The sequence below is a fragment of the Heliangelus exortis genome, chromosome 16 (genome assembly GCF_036169615.1).
Source record: "Heliangelus exortis chromosome 16, bHelExo1.hap1, whole genome shotgun sequence".
Taxonomy (NCBI): Eukaryota; Metazoa; Chordata; class Aves; order Apodiformes; family Trochilidae; genus Heliangelus; species Heliangelus exortis.
The window spans coordinates 5,822,354-5,841,803 of NC_092437.1; the positions used below are offsets into that span (position 1 = coordinate 5,822,354).

Genomic DNA, 19,450 nt, shown 5'->3' on the forward strand with positions numbered 1-19,450 from the left:
AAGTAAGAGATAATTTAGAATGAAGTGTGCACAGGAAAAGTAAAATCCCTGACAAGGCACAACCTGTGCCTTTTTCCTCTCTCAGATGGTTTTGGCACAGAGAGGTTTAACCACAGCAGTTCCCTGATTCCCAGGCCAGCACTCAGGTGCTGCATGGCACAGAATGAGATGGGACTGGAATAAGTGTGCAGAGATGTGTGTGTGGGCGAGGGATGTGCATGTGTGAGAAAAAGTTGGGTGAGTGCACAGGAAAAAGGAGGTAAGGGGAAATTTTGGAAGGACTTTCAAAATCCCCCATTATTTAATTAGCTTAAGATAATGTTACAATGAGGAAGTGATGATGCAACTGCTTCAGATGGAATTAGCTCTTTTAAGATACATGTTATTGACTCTATAAATAAAAGTCTCATAATTACATAAACAAATGGTAAATGTATTATTCATAGAACATAATTACTTCAGCATTATAATTTGAAAATCCCTCACCAGCAGAATGGAAAGCTCTATCTTGAAATCAAACTTTATGCTCAGAGAGTATTAAGATTCAGGAGGTACTAAAGGTGACACAAAGGCACTGCCCTCAGTGTCAGCATCCTCACTGGCCTCCTTGTCAGCAGACTTTGCAGAGAGACCAAGGACTGAGAAAGCCCGGGCCAGGAGTCTTCTCCCACAGCCCCATCCTTCTCTTCTGACCTGGATCTCTGTGCTCCCAGGCAGTGCCAAAGCCTCGACCACAAACCACCCGGCTGCTGAAGAGAACCCCTGCTCCCAGGTATTATGTACAAAACTCTGCTAAATTTAAACTACTGCCACATTTTCTGGAAACTTTAACTTTAGCCTCCCTTTCCTCAGGAGATGGTGGGAGGGAGAAAGGTGAAAGAAAGATTCTAGCCATTAGGGTTGTGAAGCAAGTGCAAATCTTGTAGTGAGCTCTACCTATGCTGATAGAGTGAAACTAACACACTAAGAGGAAGAAAAAAAATATTAATCTCAGCAGGTATTAATTCCAAAATTCCAGTCATGCTGGTTTATGTTTTATTTTCTTACACTGAAAAGAAAGTATCAAAAAGCTATGAATAACAACGGATTTTTGCACCACAAGTGGGTGGATTCCATGCCCCCACACACTCAATCACAACCAGGAAGCAGGAAATCCAAAGGAAAGAAAAGCCAAGATGAAGAGCCCAAGGTGTGCATTCAAGTTCCAGAGAATTTCCACATTCCACTGGACAACTGAAAGTTGTAAGATTCCAGTATAGGACACATGCATCTTGACCATCTCTTTGTCTGCAGATGGCAGTGTCTCATGTTTGCATTTTAAATGGCTGAAACCCTAAACTTAAATTATTTATTAACAGATTAAAAATTTCCTCTTGTACATGAAAGGAACGATTAAACAGCCTCAGGAGAAGCACCTAACTAAAACAGACACTAAAAATCACGGGTAGAATTGTTTCAGAGGGAAAGTGAGATTAAGGGAACATAGTTCCCTATGAGAAGGGAACTAAGAAGGTATTTCTTTTCCTCAGCTGTAGTGTATATACCCACATCAACATAAATTGAGGGGTTATGAACCTACCTGGGGCTTTGGCCAACCTTACAAAGCTGTGCTCAATATCAAAGTCTGTTACTTTGTAACCAGGCATAAACCCAGCAACCTTCTTCTAATGTCTTACTACAAAGAAGAAGGAAAGGATGTAGAGCACCCTTCAGTGTTACAGCCTTAGTTCAAATAGGTGCTTAAAACTTAGTGGGCACCTGACATTCTCAGCCCACAGATCTAATAATAAATGTGCAATTCAAAGCTCTGCTAGGAGGCAGAGACATGCAGCAGGTCAAGTGGAACGATGGTGACCCAGCTGTATCCTGAACTGGCTCACCTATTGCTCCAATACCTGTAACTATAAACTATGCAGTTTAAAAGTGCTGAAGACAATTCCAGGATTTCCATTTGTTCTGTATTACTATAATTAGAGCTTCCGGATCATGGTTTACAGCAGCAAAGACTGCAAGGTGGAAGAGCCTCAGATCGGATGGGTCTGACAGGGAGAAAGTCTGGAGAGAAAGCTCAATGGTTGTAGTGAACATGAGGTGTGTTCTTGCATTACTTACACCACATCAGGTGCTTACACACTCTATAAACATTACAACCACATGTGAAACACAGCTTTTATCACACTACCATATTTTAACTCCACTTCCTCTACTCAGCAGCTCATTATTAGATGCACCACAAAAAAGGGTGTTTAAGTGCAGCAACCGATGACACAAAAGTTGGTAATATGAAACTAGTAAATACAGCCATTCTGGTTTCTTCTACATTTTCCAGCCCAAGACCTTTTTCCAGCATCTTCAACACACTAAGTGCCCTGTATTGATTGTGATGCTCCAAGCTAGTCACAGGTGTAGAGCTATTTTCCCTCACCCCATCCCACCAAAGTTTAGATCCTTCAGCTTGCAAAACTACAGTTTTCTCTTTATATAAATGCACATGCACAGGAATTCCAAAGAACAGACTGCCTACAAGCAGATGACAAAATTAAAAAAGATCTGAAACACTGATAAACCATGCCAAAATTACACATTACCTCTTAACACAGGTTTTTAAGGGAATGCTTCTGCAGATAAGCATATCCTTCTTTTTCAATAGAAAAGAAAAAAATCTCTCCTTTGAATGAACTGACTTCCATTTGAGAGAGCTGTGTTTTATTATCCCATCTTATGGGTTAAGGACAATAGAACAGGGAAGAAAAAAAAAAAAAGACACACGTTTTACATTCAGGTCACTGACTTTCCTAATTGTGGCTCCAAACACTAAGCCTTTAAAATAGAAAACAAAACCAACCACCCAAGCACCACATTGCCCTGCAGTAGAACTTCCTCCTGTTACCTGAATTCATTTTTATCAATCTAAGCTGCAGATATTTGGTGGATTTCCAGTCAAAAGATATCTCAAAGAAGGGGGGAAAAAAATTAGCATCACAATTGAAAAAATGCACTTTCATTTATTACTGATTTTTAAGTAAATATGCAGGGAAAGTGCCATACATTTATATAGCCCTGTATGTGTCTAACTGTAGAGTAAAAGTCTCCTTCAGTTTTCTGCATGTCCAGCTTTAATCAATTATGATGCTTCTGTGATTCTGTAATTTGTGGTACGTTAGGAATACATGCGAAACAGTTCAGAATTTAAAAGATATACTGTTTAAATGTGGATATTACAACCCAGCTCACTCTGTAATCCATAAATCTATAAAAGCAGCATATGTTTGTAGAGATTCTAGTAATCACAGAGTTTTGTTTCAAAACCCCTCCATGTTTAATACAATATAAACATGGTAATTGACACTTCATCTCACAATCTACACTGTGATTTCAATTGTGCACAACAAAGGAACTGCTCATGAGAACAGAAGAGGCTAAATCACACCCCTCATAATAACAGTAACAAACCTGTTTTAACTAGTGTTTGTTTTTAAAAGGTATTTCTTGAATTATTACAAACATCTCTTACAAACTGGTGAAAAAAGAAAAATGTAGTGGGTGCGGCACTAATCTTTCATTTTAAGACTTGAGGGAAATCAGTTTCATATTCTTTGGAGTCATGTGACTTTATCAGAAAACCACAATGCACAATTTTGGCATAATTAGCAGGACCTTCTTAAATACAGCCCAGAAGAAAGCTCTGAGGGAGACAAACACATTTCACATTCATTAGGGAAAGTCAGAGCTGAACTGGAGGTACGAACCTCTGCACAGAACAGTAGAAATCCTACTTATTTTGAGTTCACAGTTCCAATAAAAAAAACACAGCTGGGTGTCTACCAAAAATATCTTGGTGACAAATTCAATGGACTGAACACTAAAGTTACTATTTTTAAGTTCCTAATTCTCTCCCAAAACAAGAAGCAATTAAAAAGCAGTGGAGCTAGGGCTTCCCAAGCATCTGCTGAAATTTGGCTCCTATCGGATTGAAACTGGGAAACAGCTCAACACCTTTCTGATCCTAAACATCAGCTGAGGCCCACACTCGAGGTTTGGTTGGGGTTTGTTTTTTCTTTTAGTTTAATGAAAGCAGTTCTGCTTTGACCTGTCCAATCCTGCCTTGCCCTGTTTTCCCTGCCCATTCCTCAATCACCCTCCTTAGGAGTAGAGAATGCATCTGTGCAGCTGCACGATTTGCAGCCTGCCTGCAGGAGAAGGTTAAGGGGAAACCAGAAACAGAGCTCATCATGTCTGAGGAGAGCTGGTGAAAATGATAAATAGATAATAGACTGCCTGATCTTAGAGTAGCTGAGGTCTGGAGAGGAGCAGTGGACAGTGAAGTACTCAAGGATCATACCAAGGAAAGACCTCTGAAGACCATAGAGGAATACAGAACACTGAGCATATTGATAACAAAATGTGTGGATCCTAAAGCAGTTCAGCTACAAGGAACAGAGCTGAACACCAAGTCCTCCAGCAGAAATTGTGAAAGGAAGCCATTCAGCCTGAAGCAAGAGAAGAACTGAGGCTGTACACCTTAACTGCAAAACCTGTTCAGCATGGGACGTATACTGATAGGCAGAGCTAATAAAAGACTAAAATAAAATAAACAGTAGACTTGAGCAGGATCGATTCATTCCTGAGACTCAGTTTGAGAACAGCCACACTCTTTCTGAAGCTCTGTAAGAAGACTGCCTTGCCACATATGAAGCTTCAAGATTCTGTAACTCTTCTACACCATCCCTGATTTTGTATCATAATGAGTAATTAAAATCCAACTGGGAGGCCTTAATAGCAAAAGTAATGGACAGTGTGCTCCAGACATGTCTGCAGCAGCAATATACAAACCAAATATACAAACAAAAATGGCAAATTAGCAGAAACTTTGGGGATTTAAAATGTGTATTACTGTTTTCATTTATCTGTAAAGATTACCCAGGCTGCAGAAGTGCTTTGGTTTGGTTTTTGACTGTAAAAACTTGAATCTCTGGGCCAAGACCACACAGCACTGCCCAGCCACCTGAATCAGGCTGGATGCAGCTCCCACCAGCACCAGGCTCCTCGGGCAGACCCTCCTCCAGGATCCAAGGCTCTTGCCCTCCCCCAGCTGCAACAGCCTTGCTAAAATTAGCCCTCGATAGCTTTTACTCTGGCTGCAGTTTACATAAGTCCTCTGGGGGAAGGGGAACCTTGCAGAGTACCCAAGGCACTTCTCAGCCTTCACAGAAAATTTACTGGGCAGCCAACACGTTTCAAGTGTAAATTACCATCCAGAGACTGAAACCTCTCCCTTGCATAATGAATACACTACAATTTAGCTTTATTGGTGGATATCCTTCTCAGAGACTTAGTGAGTGTATCACAATACAAATATAGTTAACACAGAAGCATATTTATACCAACCAATTTTAACAGAATTCAGCTACAAAATCAATGTATAATATACTACAGAGTAATCATTTTAAAATAGTGTTTCAAATCACAAAACCTATCACTGTCTACAAAACTATTCTTCGTCAGATGTAAAACTAGCCAGCAATTTCATTTGGTTTATTTAGGATTTTGTCACATACTGTAAAAAAAATAATTAAAGAATACTTAGGTTCAGTTTCAGTTTGATAAACTTACTCACCTAATTAAAACTTAATCTATTTTTTAATTTTCAGCCTGCTTTTCCTGAAGTTAGGATTTTATGACCATGTTCTCCTCATGCAAACACATGGTCTCAATAAACTTTTGAGCCTGCTGGTAAATTTTTACCAAATGTACTGCAGACATCTTAGTCAGGGGTCTCTCAAAATAATAAATTCAGCAACACCTGTGAATGCAGGCAAGTATCCAGCCAAAAAATTTTACATTTATGTCCCCAATGAAGGAAAAGCTCTGGTATAGCATCAAATAGTGGATTTCACAGAAAAGGAAAAGGAGGGAGAGAATGTGCAAACTCAACTGCACTGACTGCTCCCTCTCTCTGGGACTGGCAGTGATATATTTGCAGCATTCCAGCCCAGAGAATAATTAGGAATCGAACCTGGTGCTCTCACACTGTACCAACAAATGTACTGGCCCCATTTCATCCTCGTATCAGAAATTTTCTGTTGCCTCCTATCTTTTGGAGCACAGTTACTGTTAATTCATTTTTTAAAGCAAGTCTTTAGTAACGTTTCATAACATCTTTTAGGTCTTAGTTTGATATTTTCCCAATTGTCAGCTTCTAATCTTGAAATTCCTTTTCTGCAGCAATACAGCAAGAGTGATAAGAAACTCTTGCAAAAAAACCCAACACCTCACACTGCAAGAGCCCTCTTGTTTGCTGATGGCAAACCTCAGAAACAGCCAATCCCAAGGTCAGGCAAAAACTTCCAGCAGCTCACCCAGGTGAGTAAACTGCAATAGCCTAAATATATTGGTCACACCCGTTCCCTGTGTGCTGCTATCCAGCACCTCCAAAACACTGCTATTCCTGCAGCAGCATTCCCAGTGTCTCCCCAGCAGCCAGCCCTGAGAGGGTCCCCTTGCCCCGCAAGCACCCGCAGCAGCCCCCCCAGCACTCCTAGCACCAAACCCACCCCAGCAATGCCAGCTGGGCTGTTCCATGGGTGATGCAAAAATGATGCAATCAGTGCCAACACTTTCTCGTTTCCTCCAGCCCTTATTTATAGCTTGTCCTGTAGTTTGCACCTGGATCTTCCTCCTGCGGGAGGGATTCCTACAGAAGGCTGCTCCAGCCTGTATGGAAGGCTTTGGTTCTGCTTCCTTCTCTATCATCTTGAATTTTATGTTCAAATCACAGCTTAAAACAAACCTCCTACAGGGCTTTTTCTGTTTGCACAAAGGAAGGTTGCAAAAACATGGGAGGAAAGGGTGAGGGAAAATTCTCAGAAACTAGTAAGAATTTTAAAAGCCATTTTGATTCATTCTCCAAACTTGACAGCCAGTTTTTCTACACCACTACAATAATCCAAGACCACTATACCATTAAGTCCAATGCTAACAATGCAAGATATTGTTTGCTCTGGTTTTTAATGACTTTGTGAAATTTAAAGTAAAACTGAGCATATTTTTTAAATTAATGTGTAAAAAGTCAATAAACACAGGAGCCTAGTACACCCTAAGTGCATGACAACCTTGCAGAGCTTACATAAACACAACACCTCCTCTTATTTTACCTTTTCATCCTAAATAATTCATTTTAACACAGCCTGACTGCTACCTGTCTCCACAAAAAGCGGAGGATTTAAGGCTTACTGTGTATACATACAGTAATCTACTGTTTTACTGCTTCAGATTTACTTTAGTATGTGTTTTTTAAGAACAGAGATTACAGAAGTTTCACCTGCACCAGTTATTTTTAGAGTGAATTTGCTGCACTTTCCCTCCCCAATTTCCCAAAAGCAAATACTGTGCTTAGTGAAAATAAAAAAATACAGAAAAAAAAAAAAAAAAAAAAAAAGGGGCAATAACATCTGCCAGAACCATGTACAGCCAAAGCATCTTGAGCTTCCAGTAGTCACGTAGCTCCGCCAATTGTTCTACTTTCTGAATGTCAAACCTTGTCAAATGTTGGGCCAGTAAAGGCACCAATTGTGTGATGTATCAGCTTTGCACTTGTAGCTTGATATGGTGTGCACTACAATAGTGAGATCCCCTCACTGCAGGAACACGTGGCATCACTTAAAGGATGACAGCCTGCTCGGCAGAGCACACAGGAATCCATCCTCTCAGTGGTGTTTGTGAAAGCTGTTGTTAACAAATTAACCCACAGAAGGAGAAACTCCATCTGCTTTACCTATAAGGATGAATCCAGACTAATGAAATTTATCTTAAACTTTACAATCATAAAGCAAAACAAAATTGTGTAGTAATGTTAGTAGTTGCATTTAATGACCTTGTATAAAAATGCAACATACTATTTCTTGAATACTGGTTTTGTGTCAAGTCTGTAACAGCACAATAATGGCTCAAACTGGATTGTCCATTGAGTCAGGGCTTTGAATGTATACATGAAATCTTGTTTACTAATATATTAGTTCTTTTAAAAATATCAGTCATTTTAATTACACAGAAAATTATTTATATCTCAAATTCTAACAAATAAGCAAACTAAATAACCAAGAAAAATCAACTCTCCACACCTTCCTGATTAAAAGGTGGCAGCTCTTTAACTGTTTTGCATAACTAACCCCAGAGGCATTCTGCTTTAGATATACACATGTATACAAATCATACAGTTATGTGCAGAATAAGCACCCTGCCTCTATAGTTCACAAATTTTGCTACAGATTCATACCTATCAGCAGAGCAATATTCATAGCACCTCTTCCAAAAGGCTCAGGGGATAAAAGATGTGCTTTTGCCATTCCAAATGAAATTTATATGTCAGAGGAAAATAGCAGTCTATTGAAAAAAAAAAATCACGTGGACATCTTCTCAGGATCACATAGGAAAATTACTATTTTATGGACAAATTTTTTTTTAAATACAATGTTAGCATTCATGCCAAAATTTAAAAAAGTACCCTTGAGCAAGGGTGTGCCTAACCTGAGCAAAATTTGTGTGTGTGAATTAGTTACTGAAAGAAGGAAATAGCTCTTGTATGAGCAAATGTTCCATTTGCATGTAAAAGCACATGTAACACACTGAGCAATAAGCACTCATATCCACTAACTCAGACACCCAGGAACACCTGCCCTAGGGTTTGTCCTTAGCTCCTGCAGGCATTACTAAGTGATGAACTTAAACCAAAAGGCAAAGTGTGACTATTTCAACGCAGGACTGGGCCAAGAAATAAGGAAAAAAGTCCCAACCCAGGAAGGGTCAGCCCTGCCTCCAGCTGAAGGCAAACCCCTTGCAACTAGATACAGAAATGAAGTTGCATCTACAGGCAAGGGCTGAAAGGAACTGACACGGTACAAATGTGTGGGACAAATGAGAAATAAAAGTAATGAATGAAGGTGATGGGTACAGGGGGGTTAAAAGTAGCAGAGTGAGTGAAAGTGGAGGCAGAAATGGGATTCCTGAAGCAAACAAACTTCTTCACAGCAACTGAGGGTGATGTATTGGGAATCAAAGGCCTGTGTTGACTTAAATTATTTGAATTTTGGGTTAGTAAAGGTCCTTCTGCCTTTATGCCTCATCACCTTTAGCACTTTCATTTACTGATGCTCTCTATTTGCAAGACTCCAGCAAGCTATTCCAGGACACCTTTTGTTTTATTGTGCTTCATACTGGGATGTAATTAATTTTGAAGATAGAGAAGTTTATCTGGGGTTGAGTGTAGCTTGAAATTACAAATTTATGATTAACTGTGACAACAGTGGGAACATGAGTTGGATTCATAATCCATTTATTGGCTAAATTTAGGTAATCTGCTTTTCACAGTGCTTGCCAGCAGGCACATCTCTGCTATCAACAGTCAGCAAGAAAGGGCAGACACATGGAGTATTCAGGTCTAATTCAGCTACTTATATATTTGGACTCATTTTGCTGATGGTGACTTCACTGAAGTAATGCAAACACAAACTGTGCTTCACATCTTCTACAGCAACCCATTTCTCCACCAAATACCCCACTGGTCTGCAAAGAAAATGTAACCTAGGCTGTATTAGGTTTTTAGATTGAAATTTAACCTTTTTAAAAACATGGTTCAAATTAGAAGAGCGTAGATTTAGATTAGATGTGAGGAAGAAGTTCTTCGCCATGAGGGAGATGAGACACTGGAACAAGTTGCCCAAAGAGGTGGTGGAAGCCCCATCCTTGGAATTTTTTAAGGCCAGGCTGGACAGGGCTCTGAGCAACTTGATCTAATGGGAGGTGTCCCTGCCCATAGCATGGGGGTTGGAACAAGATGATCTTAAAGGTCCCTTCCAACCCTAAAAATTCTATGATCCTCTATTTCTTCAGGCTGAAAAAGAGTAGGGAGAAGACCCTAATTCAGTTATCTTGAATAAAGTAAGGTGGGTTTTAGAACCAAGACTAAGGATTAGAAGTTAGATTATCTGGGTCTGTTTCTTGGCTTGCTGAAGACTTGACTCAGCAGTAGGCAAGCTCATCAGTTTTAGATCAGCTAAAGGGGACATGAATATTATTCTTCCTCATGGGAATGTTTAACAATATAACTGTTAATGTCTGTAAGAAGTTCGTGTATGCCAGGAATATAGGCCAGGGAAATTCCTGTCCCATTCAATGTGAATACACAGACATGGCTTGCAGAGCTGGAGGAGACAAGAGCAACTACGCTGCCAAAATCATGACTGGAAAGAAAGTAAAAATAGATTTTTAAAAAGTATTAAATAATATGAGCAAGAAACTAGACTAACAGTAGTACCCCTGATACATCAGCCACTTTGTAAAAAGGTGAGACTTTCAGCAAATGCACTTTACTACATGTGCCATGAAGGGAACTTTGTTATGAAGTGAAATCAACATGGAAGAAAATCATTAAGTGCTCAGATCGGAGCTCTTAATTACCCTCTACAAGTCAGCAAATCCAGAAATAAAACACACCATAAATCTTAATAAAAATATAAAGAATTTACAACCCGTAACAAATTAGAAATTAAAAAAACAGTGTGTCCACATCTGCTGATCCTTTAGCAGCCCTGCACAGCAGTCGGCTAATAGCTGCACTCCCCCCCTTTCTTTGATAAATATTTTAAAAACAAACATCTTTAAAAATACTTCTCATAAAACTCTACTGGAGCAGCCTGGCAGAGTTTCAACCTATCAGAGCAGCTCTGCTGGTGCTGAAGTTCGAGCAAGGCGACTCTGCACCTAGAGCAGCCACCTCCCCGTGCCTTCTCCTTCCCCGAAATGGCAGGCGGCAGGAGAAAAGCCGGCACGGCCAGCAGCAGGAAATAGCGTGAGAATGGGCTCCCTCGTGCTGCTTCCAGCCCTTCCTGATAGCAGAGGGTGTGAAATGGGTTGCAAAGACTCTCTCACATTATTTCCTTTTCCACTCCAGCCAAAACCAGGAAGCGTCAGCTAGGGGATATGCAAGGAAAGCGTAGCGTAAAATGAAGCACAAAATCAAACTGGTGGACAAGGTCAACTAAAGCAATAATTCAAGGATCTGTGAGCACAGCCTAGCATTAGCAAGTCTAAAAAATGCACTAGGAAGCTCATGTTGATTGCTTTTTATTTGCTACATAACTAAATCAAAGGTTGCTGACATGAGAACAGTTTTCTTCGCGACATGCAGAGTCTTTGGGTCAGACCTTAGGAAACGGTGCTTCGTGCCACTAACAGCACAGTCATATGGGAGAGATTCTATTAACTCTGATTACACTGCTGCATATCTCTGAGGCTTCAAGAACAGAGCTCACCAAATGAACACTGAGGTAGAAGCATTAGCAACAGCAACACTTCAAAAGAGATCGTGTTTGTTTATATTTGACAGGAGGCATTTATTTGACAAACAGGTCTGGGAACATCATGGTGGAAATGCTTTCTATACTCATAATATTAAGTATGATATTTTAAATAAAGTGCAATTCTGTATCTTCAGGGAAGAAATAGGAAGGATGGTAAATCATTTATATAGCACCGTTTGGGGTTTTCTATATTCTAGACACTTCTGTGTTCTTCTGTTTATTATTAGCCAAGAGCAGTGTCACATGGCAGCTTTAGAACAAACATTCGTTCTCTTCTGTAGACACCCCAGCAAGATGCAAGAGCAATGAAACTTGGCCTCCTCATGGATAATGCCCCCTTCTCACAGCTAAAATACCTTCCACTCTGAGAGAAAGCAGTAACAACCTCACAGACCATCTTGTTCTAAAAGTAGAATTGAAACTAATTACTTTGTAAGACCAGTTAAGAAAAGGGAAACAGCCTCCTTTCCTTTCTCTGCCTCTCAAGACTGTAAAATATGCCTGAGCAGGAAGTACAGTAAAGCTCATGATGAGCAGAGGCAGCTACTCTTTCCAAACGAGCAGGGCTCCTCTGAAGTGACATTTTCATTTAGCCAGTGAGCTTGAGGATAAAGGGCAGAATACCAGAAGGGCTCTCCAGCAGATGAGGTTACTGGCCAGGCCTCCCAGCTTCACACCTCTGAAGTTCTCAACTGCAGTTTAATGGAAAGCCAAAGTGGTACCCGTGGCTTCAGGTAAAGTTGTCTTCTTTGAGCCAATGCAATCAGGAACTTGGTGGAGCAATGTTAACAGTGCACAGTAACATTAACTTCTCATGGAGAAACAGTGAAAAATTACTGTGAGCAGGAAGCACTGTAGTACTCAACGTTATTGCTCAGAAGCTCGTGGAAAAAAACCTCTCCAGACTCTAAAGACCTACATTGGAGTTAGACACCCATGACAGGCAGAGAATTATATTCATTCCCATTTTCCTGAGAAAGGGCAAGCAACAAAAAGTTGCTTCCCCTTCATCTTTTGTTCTTCTTGGAGAGCTCCTGACTTGTTCATCAGTTAATTCCATTCTTTCCTGCATTTATAACTGCAATAGGCTTCCATCACCCCAGCATCTTTCTTTCAAGATGCTCCAGCATCCTCCAGCTATACCATGCAGTCCTTGATGCAGAAAACATTCTGCTGGAATGTAGCTAAGCTGCCTACACAGAGAACCAATTTTCACCCATGAAAAGCATCTGTGTCAAACTGTGAACTACCCAAGTCCTCATGACCTTCCCAATACCACACTGCCACCATTGCACCACTAACAGAAGATGGAAATAGGAAGAGGGAAAGGACTCTGCCAGTTCCCAGGAGACAGCAGGCAGGATGATGGGTGCTGCCTGCACCACCTGCCTGCAGTGTGCCCACTGCCTGAGACAGGTGACACAGACTGCGCCCTACACTCTTCAAGATCCTGGAGAAAGCTCTGCATATATTTGATGCAGGATTGGCAGAAATAGAAATTCATTACATTTTGGTACTAACACTTTTGAAAGCCAAACAAAGCCCTGCAAGATATACACTGTTCCCTGTTGGAAGACAGACAAAATTGATTTTTAAATATTTGGCAGAATCTCCTCACAAAGCTTCCTATAGATAACTCTGTCACTTCCAACAGTGAATAAGATCTTTTTAAAAGAATGTGGAATGTAAAATGAGCCCATACTGTGACCAACTTCACACTATTCAATTCACGTTTCAAAAAAATGACAGTTTAAAAAAAATTAAAAATTTTTAAACAACTATAAGAAGTTAATTTTTGAGAACAAGAAACATTGCTTAGAATTTTAAAGTAATCCACAGAACAAAGAATCCATTAATATTTAAGAACTCATTCTACTTTCAAGAGCAAGAAAGGGATTTTGGGAAGCTGGATTGATCTTGAAAGAGAAAAGCCACTTTTCTGCCTTCCACTTTAAGTATACTTTTTCTGTTTTGAACAGGGACTTCAAAAGTGTTAAGAACCCCAAACTCTTCTCTGAAAGAACTGACAACCCAAGACAATTTGCTCAACTTTTTCTTTTAACTTCTACTGGGCCTATTAACAGTAGCTTGTACTTTCAAATGAAAATAGCTTTCACTTGATAAATCTCAGCTACACTTTTTTAGCTTATGCTCATCACGTTAATTTCAAGTTATCAATCAGTCAGATTATACAGGAAGTTGTTTTTGTCAGGTCCCTTTAAAATTTCATATGATAAAAACAAGTTCAGAACTTCAAAGTGATGTTAACCTCCAAGCAAACCTTATGCTATTAATAAACTCCTACTTTATATATTGTTACAAAAACCCAACAACCCTGCACAACCAAAAATGACAGGAAGGACAAGAGCTATCAGAATTAACAATTAGAAAGCTCCTTCTGCAAGAAAATAATGCTATATACTTTATTCTAAAATTGAATAATTATTAGACTTCTTAATTATTTTTAGAATAGATAGCAATGGTATCTTAAAAATAAATCAAAATTTGTTAGCAATGTACAAAGTTTATTTTTGGCTCAACTACCCATGATGCTGAATTAAGTATTCCACTAGATGGAGCAGGATGGTAAAACCATCATGAAGGCCATCCCCCTTGCTGACCCATGAAAACATTAATGTCCAGCTTTCAGGGATGGTAAGAAGTTTAGCTTTCTTCTGTGCATTCAGGGCAAAAAGAAATTAATTCCTTTTTCTAAAACAGCAGTGCCAACCCCCCTTAGTGCTTAACAATGTCTACTTCTTCCCATCATAGAAGTTGCCTATTAATAAACACCAGAAACAAGCAGATAAACAAACTCTATCAGACACAAAGAAAAAATATAGTTTTCCCCCCTTTTAATAAGTTTTACATTAGTAAACAGAATTTACTTGACAGTTGACAGAAAATGAAAATCTTGTAGTATTTATTTTGTAGCAACTGAACTTGCAAAAAACATCCATGTAATTATCAAACATTTGTCACCTAATGCAAAAGACATCACTACGCATGAAACAGATTCACACTACAAACAATGGCAAAACTTCAGAGACTCCTGAAGACCTGGAGCTCAGTAAAATTATCTCCCTGCTTTCTTTTCAAACAGAATTGTTTATTACCTTTAACTCTACTTAAGCAAACAAACAAAATAACCTTTGGGTTTTTTTCACCAAAGTTTTATTTCACCACATGTTAAGAAAAGCAGTAGTAGACAAACTGATGCTATCCATCATTTCTTTTTTTAATGAGAAACCTGCATTTCTTTGATACTTCCACCTTAATTCAACTCCTCCAAAGGAAGCAGAGTGTGTTCAAACTACCAGAGAACAGTTTTAATAATTACTATTCCAAAATTATGTCCTGAAATTCTTGCGTACACAATGAAAATATCAGGAAAGGTCACGATTATCAGAAACATCTTGCCATACAAAAACTCTGAACCATACTGTATTGCTATTTGTGATAACTGCAAACATGCAGCACTCTCATGGCAATAATAATTATCACAGTGGCATAATACCAGAATATCATTAATCATCAGAAATGTGCATGAAGGCACATAAGCAGAAGTCTTGGTGACTGACTGCAGGCTCCTCCTGCCTGATTTCTTTCTGTTCAAATACACAAGCTGCACCAAAAGCAAAAGCTACAAACATGGACATGTTTCATATCAACATACTTTGCACCTTCCTAAAACTTGCTACAGTATCTGAAACTGTCATTTGGAAAGGAACTAGTTGAAGTGGAAAATGTAGGAAATTTGAGACTATTTGAGACTATACAGTTTTTCACTGAATCAAGCTGTCAGCCTGTATTAAGACCACTTGAAAGCATTTGCAGTCTTTTCAATCTTGCTATTGTCTAGCTGAATGCCAGTTTTTCCTGCCTTTCTGAATTTACTACCTTTTCTGCTTTAGTGGCAGAGTTATATTAGAGGTCGTTCCAACTCTGATAATTCTGTGATTCTGTTAACAGCTGGTTACCAAAAATACATTATGTTGCATACACTCCTTTTGCAAAGTAAGGAAAAGTAAGCATCAGGACCACCCATGTCACGGTCATTAGCAATTAAAAAAATTGTATAATTGCAGTCAATATACAGCAGAAAAGAAGCAATACTTACTACTGTGCACAATCAATCAGTTGATATTCATTAGATCTCTCGTAGCAGGCTCTCACACCCTCATCTTGCCAAAGTGTTTTTGTATGTTCATAAAACTCCTGGAAGAGTAAAAATAGCATTAGCAAAATGGATTTACACATGAAGAAAATTGGCAAAAGGCAACATATCATTTACCACAGTAAAACATGGTAGATGGCAGCACATTTAATAAAAAACTGAACATTTTTTAGAACCTGAATACAATTTCAATTGTCTCTCTGTTTCAGCTTTGGAGCTCTGTAATCAAAAAGAACTGCTTCTCAATCATTTTTATGATGTTCAACTACACATTGAAAGTAAGGTTCAGTTTTCATTAATGGATATTCTTTGGCACTCTTAATAATCAATACTGTTTGGTAACATTTGTTCTTTAACTCACAATTCCACTGCATGTTTTATTTATTTGGATGTCAAGCTTTCCCTCCCCCCCCTTCAACGAAACACTACTTCTCAGAAGTCCTTACATACAGGTAGGATCCAGTGATTATATTTCACTTGACTTTCCAAGTCAGTGAGTATCTTTGGAGATTATATAGGTACCTGTATCTTACTTAAAGTATGCACAGAATTTATTCTTTTATGGTGTAAAAGGATATTAGACTATAGAAGAAATACAGTGACACGAAGCTGCGTTTTCATTGTGTCAACCTTAAAAAATATAAGTCAAGAAAGATAATGAAAGCAGACAGCCAAAAATATAGTGCTTCAGTTTTGTTGAACCTGTAACACAAGTACAAAACAGGACCAGAAGCCTGTTCTCTTTTGCAGACACAAGATGCACTTTGGCTCCAACAGGGGTGTGTGCAATAGGTAACGGTATTTCTGGCTACCAGTCTAAGAACTTTGAACAGACTTTAGAAGAACAGCAGCAGCCTAATGACTTAAATACAAACACCACTGTGGGCACTACTTTTATGAACAAACATGGATTAGTCTTTTTTTTCTAGATTGCTAACTAACACCTGAACTGTAAGAGAACAATAGATGCTTTAAATGGGATCTTAGAGATGCACAATGGCATCTTAAAGCAGTCTAGTGATGTAGATTTTCAAATCATCTTCTTTTTGGCATGTATACAATGCATATGTGATTGTGTAATTGTACAATACCAATGATGGAAACAGCCTATCAAATATAAATTTCATCTCTTTTTTATTGCTATTGAATATTCATTAGCTGCACATACACAAAAACAATAGTAAATGCACACGACAGCTAAAAACCTTCTTTATGGTAGAAATTTTTTGTAATTTCTTTTAAAAAGATTACAAAGTTTTAAAAAAGACTACAGAGTTTTAGATCTATCTTTTCAGATCTTTTCCTGCATTTATGAACTGTTCATAAACAATCCAGTTAAATTCCTTTGGTTAAGTTGGTAAGAAAATTTTACTTGATTTTCAGTATTTTTAGATTGTACAACCATCGACTGTGAAAAGAAGTAAAAGACAACTCAAAAATCTGAATTCCAGTCCTCAGTTTTCTTTCTCCCATTGCTGGAATTACACTGATAGGATGCTTTCATTTTGAAGGTTTCATATTTTTTGGCATTTGGGGGCCTGTCAATTATCTTCAATCTCCAGCTGTATCACTGCACAGTGAAGAAAACATCTTTCCAAAGCAAAATGGAGTAGCTAGATAAAGGAGAGGATCTCACTGTATTTCAACCAAACCCATTGTGGGATGGCTTTATATAGGTATTTTTAAAAGTGTAGTCTAATATAGAACATCTTATGACTCACTCAACTTACTACTACAAAGCTGGGAAACTGAAAAACTGAGTTATCAATGGTATGAGATTTTTTGTGCTGAAACAGCAACTGATTCAAATGGACATATGCCATTTCAATTTCCCATCAAAATAATGTACACCAGACTTTAGGTAGTTAATTAAACTATCTGGCAGAGATACGTTTCTCAAACAGACATCTTCTTGAAACTGGGGTCAGCATCTGTCAAGCCAACTGCCTCCTAAAATATCTCAAAATACTCACTTCATCCTGCATTAAAGTAAGTAAAAAAAATCATGAGGCAAAGATAAGTCTTCAGAAATTGCAATAAAACAGAGATTCTTCCATCACCTACAAATGTACATTTAAAGTCAAAAGAGGCAATGTCTTAATGAAAAAAAGACACAGCACAATAAAACTTTGCTCAAAAAACGAGACGTTGTTTGTGCCTTCCTAGACAAAATTAGCAATAAAATTCTTAACAGTGCCTTCATGTCTGCCCTGCTAATCTGAACTATAACCAGAATACTTAATGTAGTCTTTTCAATATAGTTGTTAACTGTCCATGTGAGATGGAAAAAGAATTTAAATCCATATTCTTTGAACTTTTTACTGGCACTTCAAAATCCTCATGCTGACCAAGCTTACACAACTGGAAGGTGTTCACCAAAGAGAAGTTGGAACCAGGCTTACAGACTTTCCCTCTTGCTTTATTACAAGCCTACTTACTACACTAGTGATTGATTTCAGCGTAGTAGCTGGCTGCAAAAAATAGATTCTCCCTCCTTCCTGATACACCTACAGTAACCACAAATCTGAAATAACATTTAAGAAAAAGAATAAAGTAAGAAATCCTCAGCATCCCAGTTTAGTCATGGAATGTAGCCTGGGGCTACTCTCAGGGAAGGCAAGTAAAACCACAGGATTTGTAATGTACTTAGGTAAAACAAGGGCTTCAGTGGCCACTAGAAAAATTGTTAGCACTGGGGTTTTTTTGTTTGGGTTAGGTTTTTTTTTTGGTTGGTTGGTTGTTTTTTTTTGTGTGGTGTTGTTTTTTTTTGTTTTTTTTTTTAGTTAAACATGGCTAATTTGTATGAGATCTAAAAAATAATGAATTAGGAAACGAATTATCCAAAAGTAGCAAGCAAATTTCCTGAAAAGAAGTAGCCAGAAAACTAGTCTTTACATGTCTGGTTCTTGTTTCCCTAACACTAATTCATTTGCTGGCACATTATAATATAACAGCATCATCAACATAGGTTTCTCTTGCACTATAAAATGGAAAAATCCTAACAAAACAGCTAAACAAAAAAAAAAAAGCCAAGTAACAATTCAGTCTGAGATGACATTGCATAATAAACACTATTTATATGTTAGGTCCCAAACGAAGCATAGTATTTACAAAGTATGGTCACATTAGCCATTCTTACATTACACACACTTAAAACTGAAAAAACCATTCAAGTTATGTCATTTTTCATTTAAAAAAATGCTACAGTTACACAATACACACCCAAGATTCTCTTTAAACTATAGCTGAAGCCAGGTAAAGCAACAAAAGTCAACATAAGTGATGACAGCATGGCATCACCAAAGAAGGTGAGATTTGAATTCTTCCTAAGACTTAAATTAAGATTGTAGCATTTATTTGCCACCAGACCAGACTTTACACTTTTCAAAGAGCTAACATAACCTGACAGAGGAAGAAAACCCTGTACAGGGGCATAATTTGAGTTGTGGGCACAATCTCTAATTAACAGGCTACCTTTCTGTGAAGCTATAAAAAAAACAACTCTGAAAATCCACTGCCTGGCAAACCTTCTCTGTACTTAGATAACTGAAGTATCACACACCATGACTTGCTGATTGTGAAGAAACCTCATCATACGGTAACACCACAATACTTCTAAAGTTGCATTTATGTGAAAAGAAATGTATTTCATTAATAATGTTTGTATTTATTAGATGACACTCTCTCCAACTGCTGAAAGTTTACCAATACAATGATTCAATAGCAATATTTGTAAATCACTTGTAATCACTTACAGGAATCTAAGCACATCTCTGGAGGAAAAAACCCATCAGCACAAATGATCATGCAAAATGGATTCCTGGGAAATAGTACTTTGACAGTACTTTGTTCCATAAAGATCCTACTGATACAGTTCTGGATTAGACAAGGGGCAATACAGTGTTACCAAGTTAAA

At 38.3% G+C, this 19,450-nt stretch overlaps 1 protein-coding gene across 4 annotated transcripts in view; it reads right to left on the bottom strand.

Annotated features, from left to right (window-relative positions):
* Positions 1-19,450, bottom strand: part of GNAS (GNAS complex locus) — a 135,695-nt gene that overhangs the window by 21,390 nt on the left and 94,855 nt on the right. For all 4 annotated transcript variants that reach the window (XM_071760152.1, XM_071760153.1, XM_071760154.1 and 1 more), the window contains exon 5: positions 15,478-15,575. In XM_071760152.1, the coding sequence (XP_071616253.1) occupies positions 15,478-15,575 (98 nt within the window). The remainder of the gene's footprint in view (positions 1-15,477; positions 15,576-19,450) is intronic.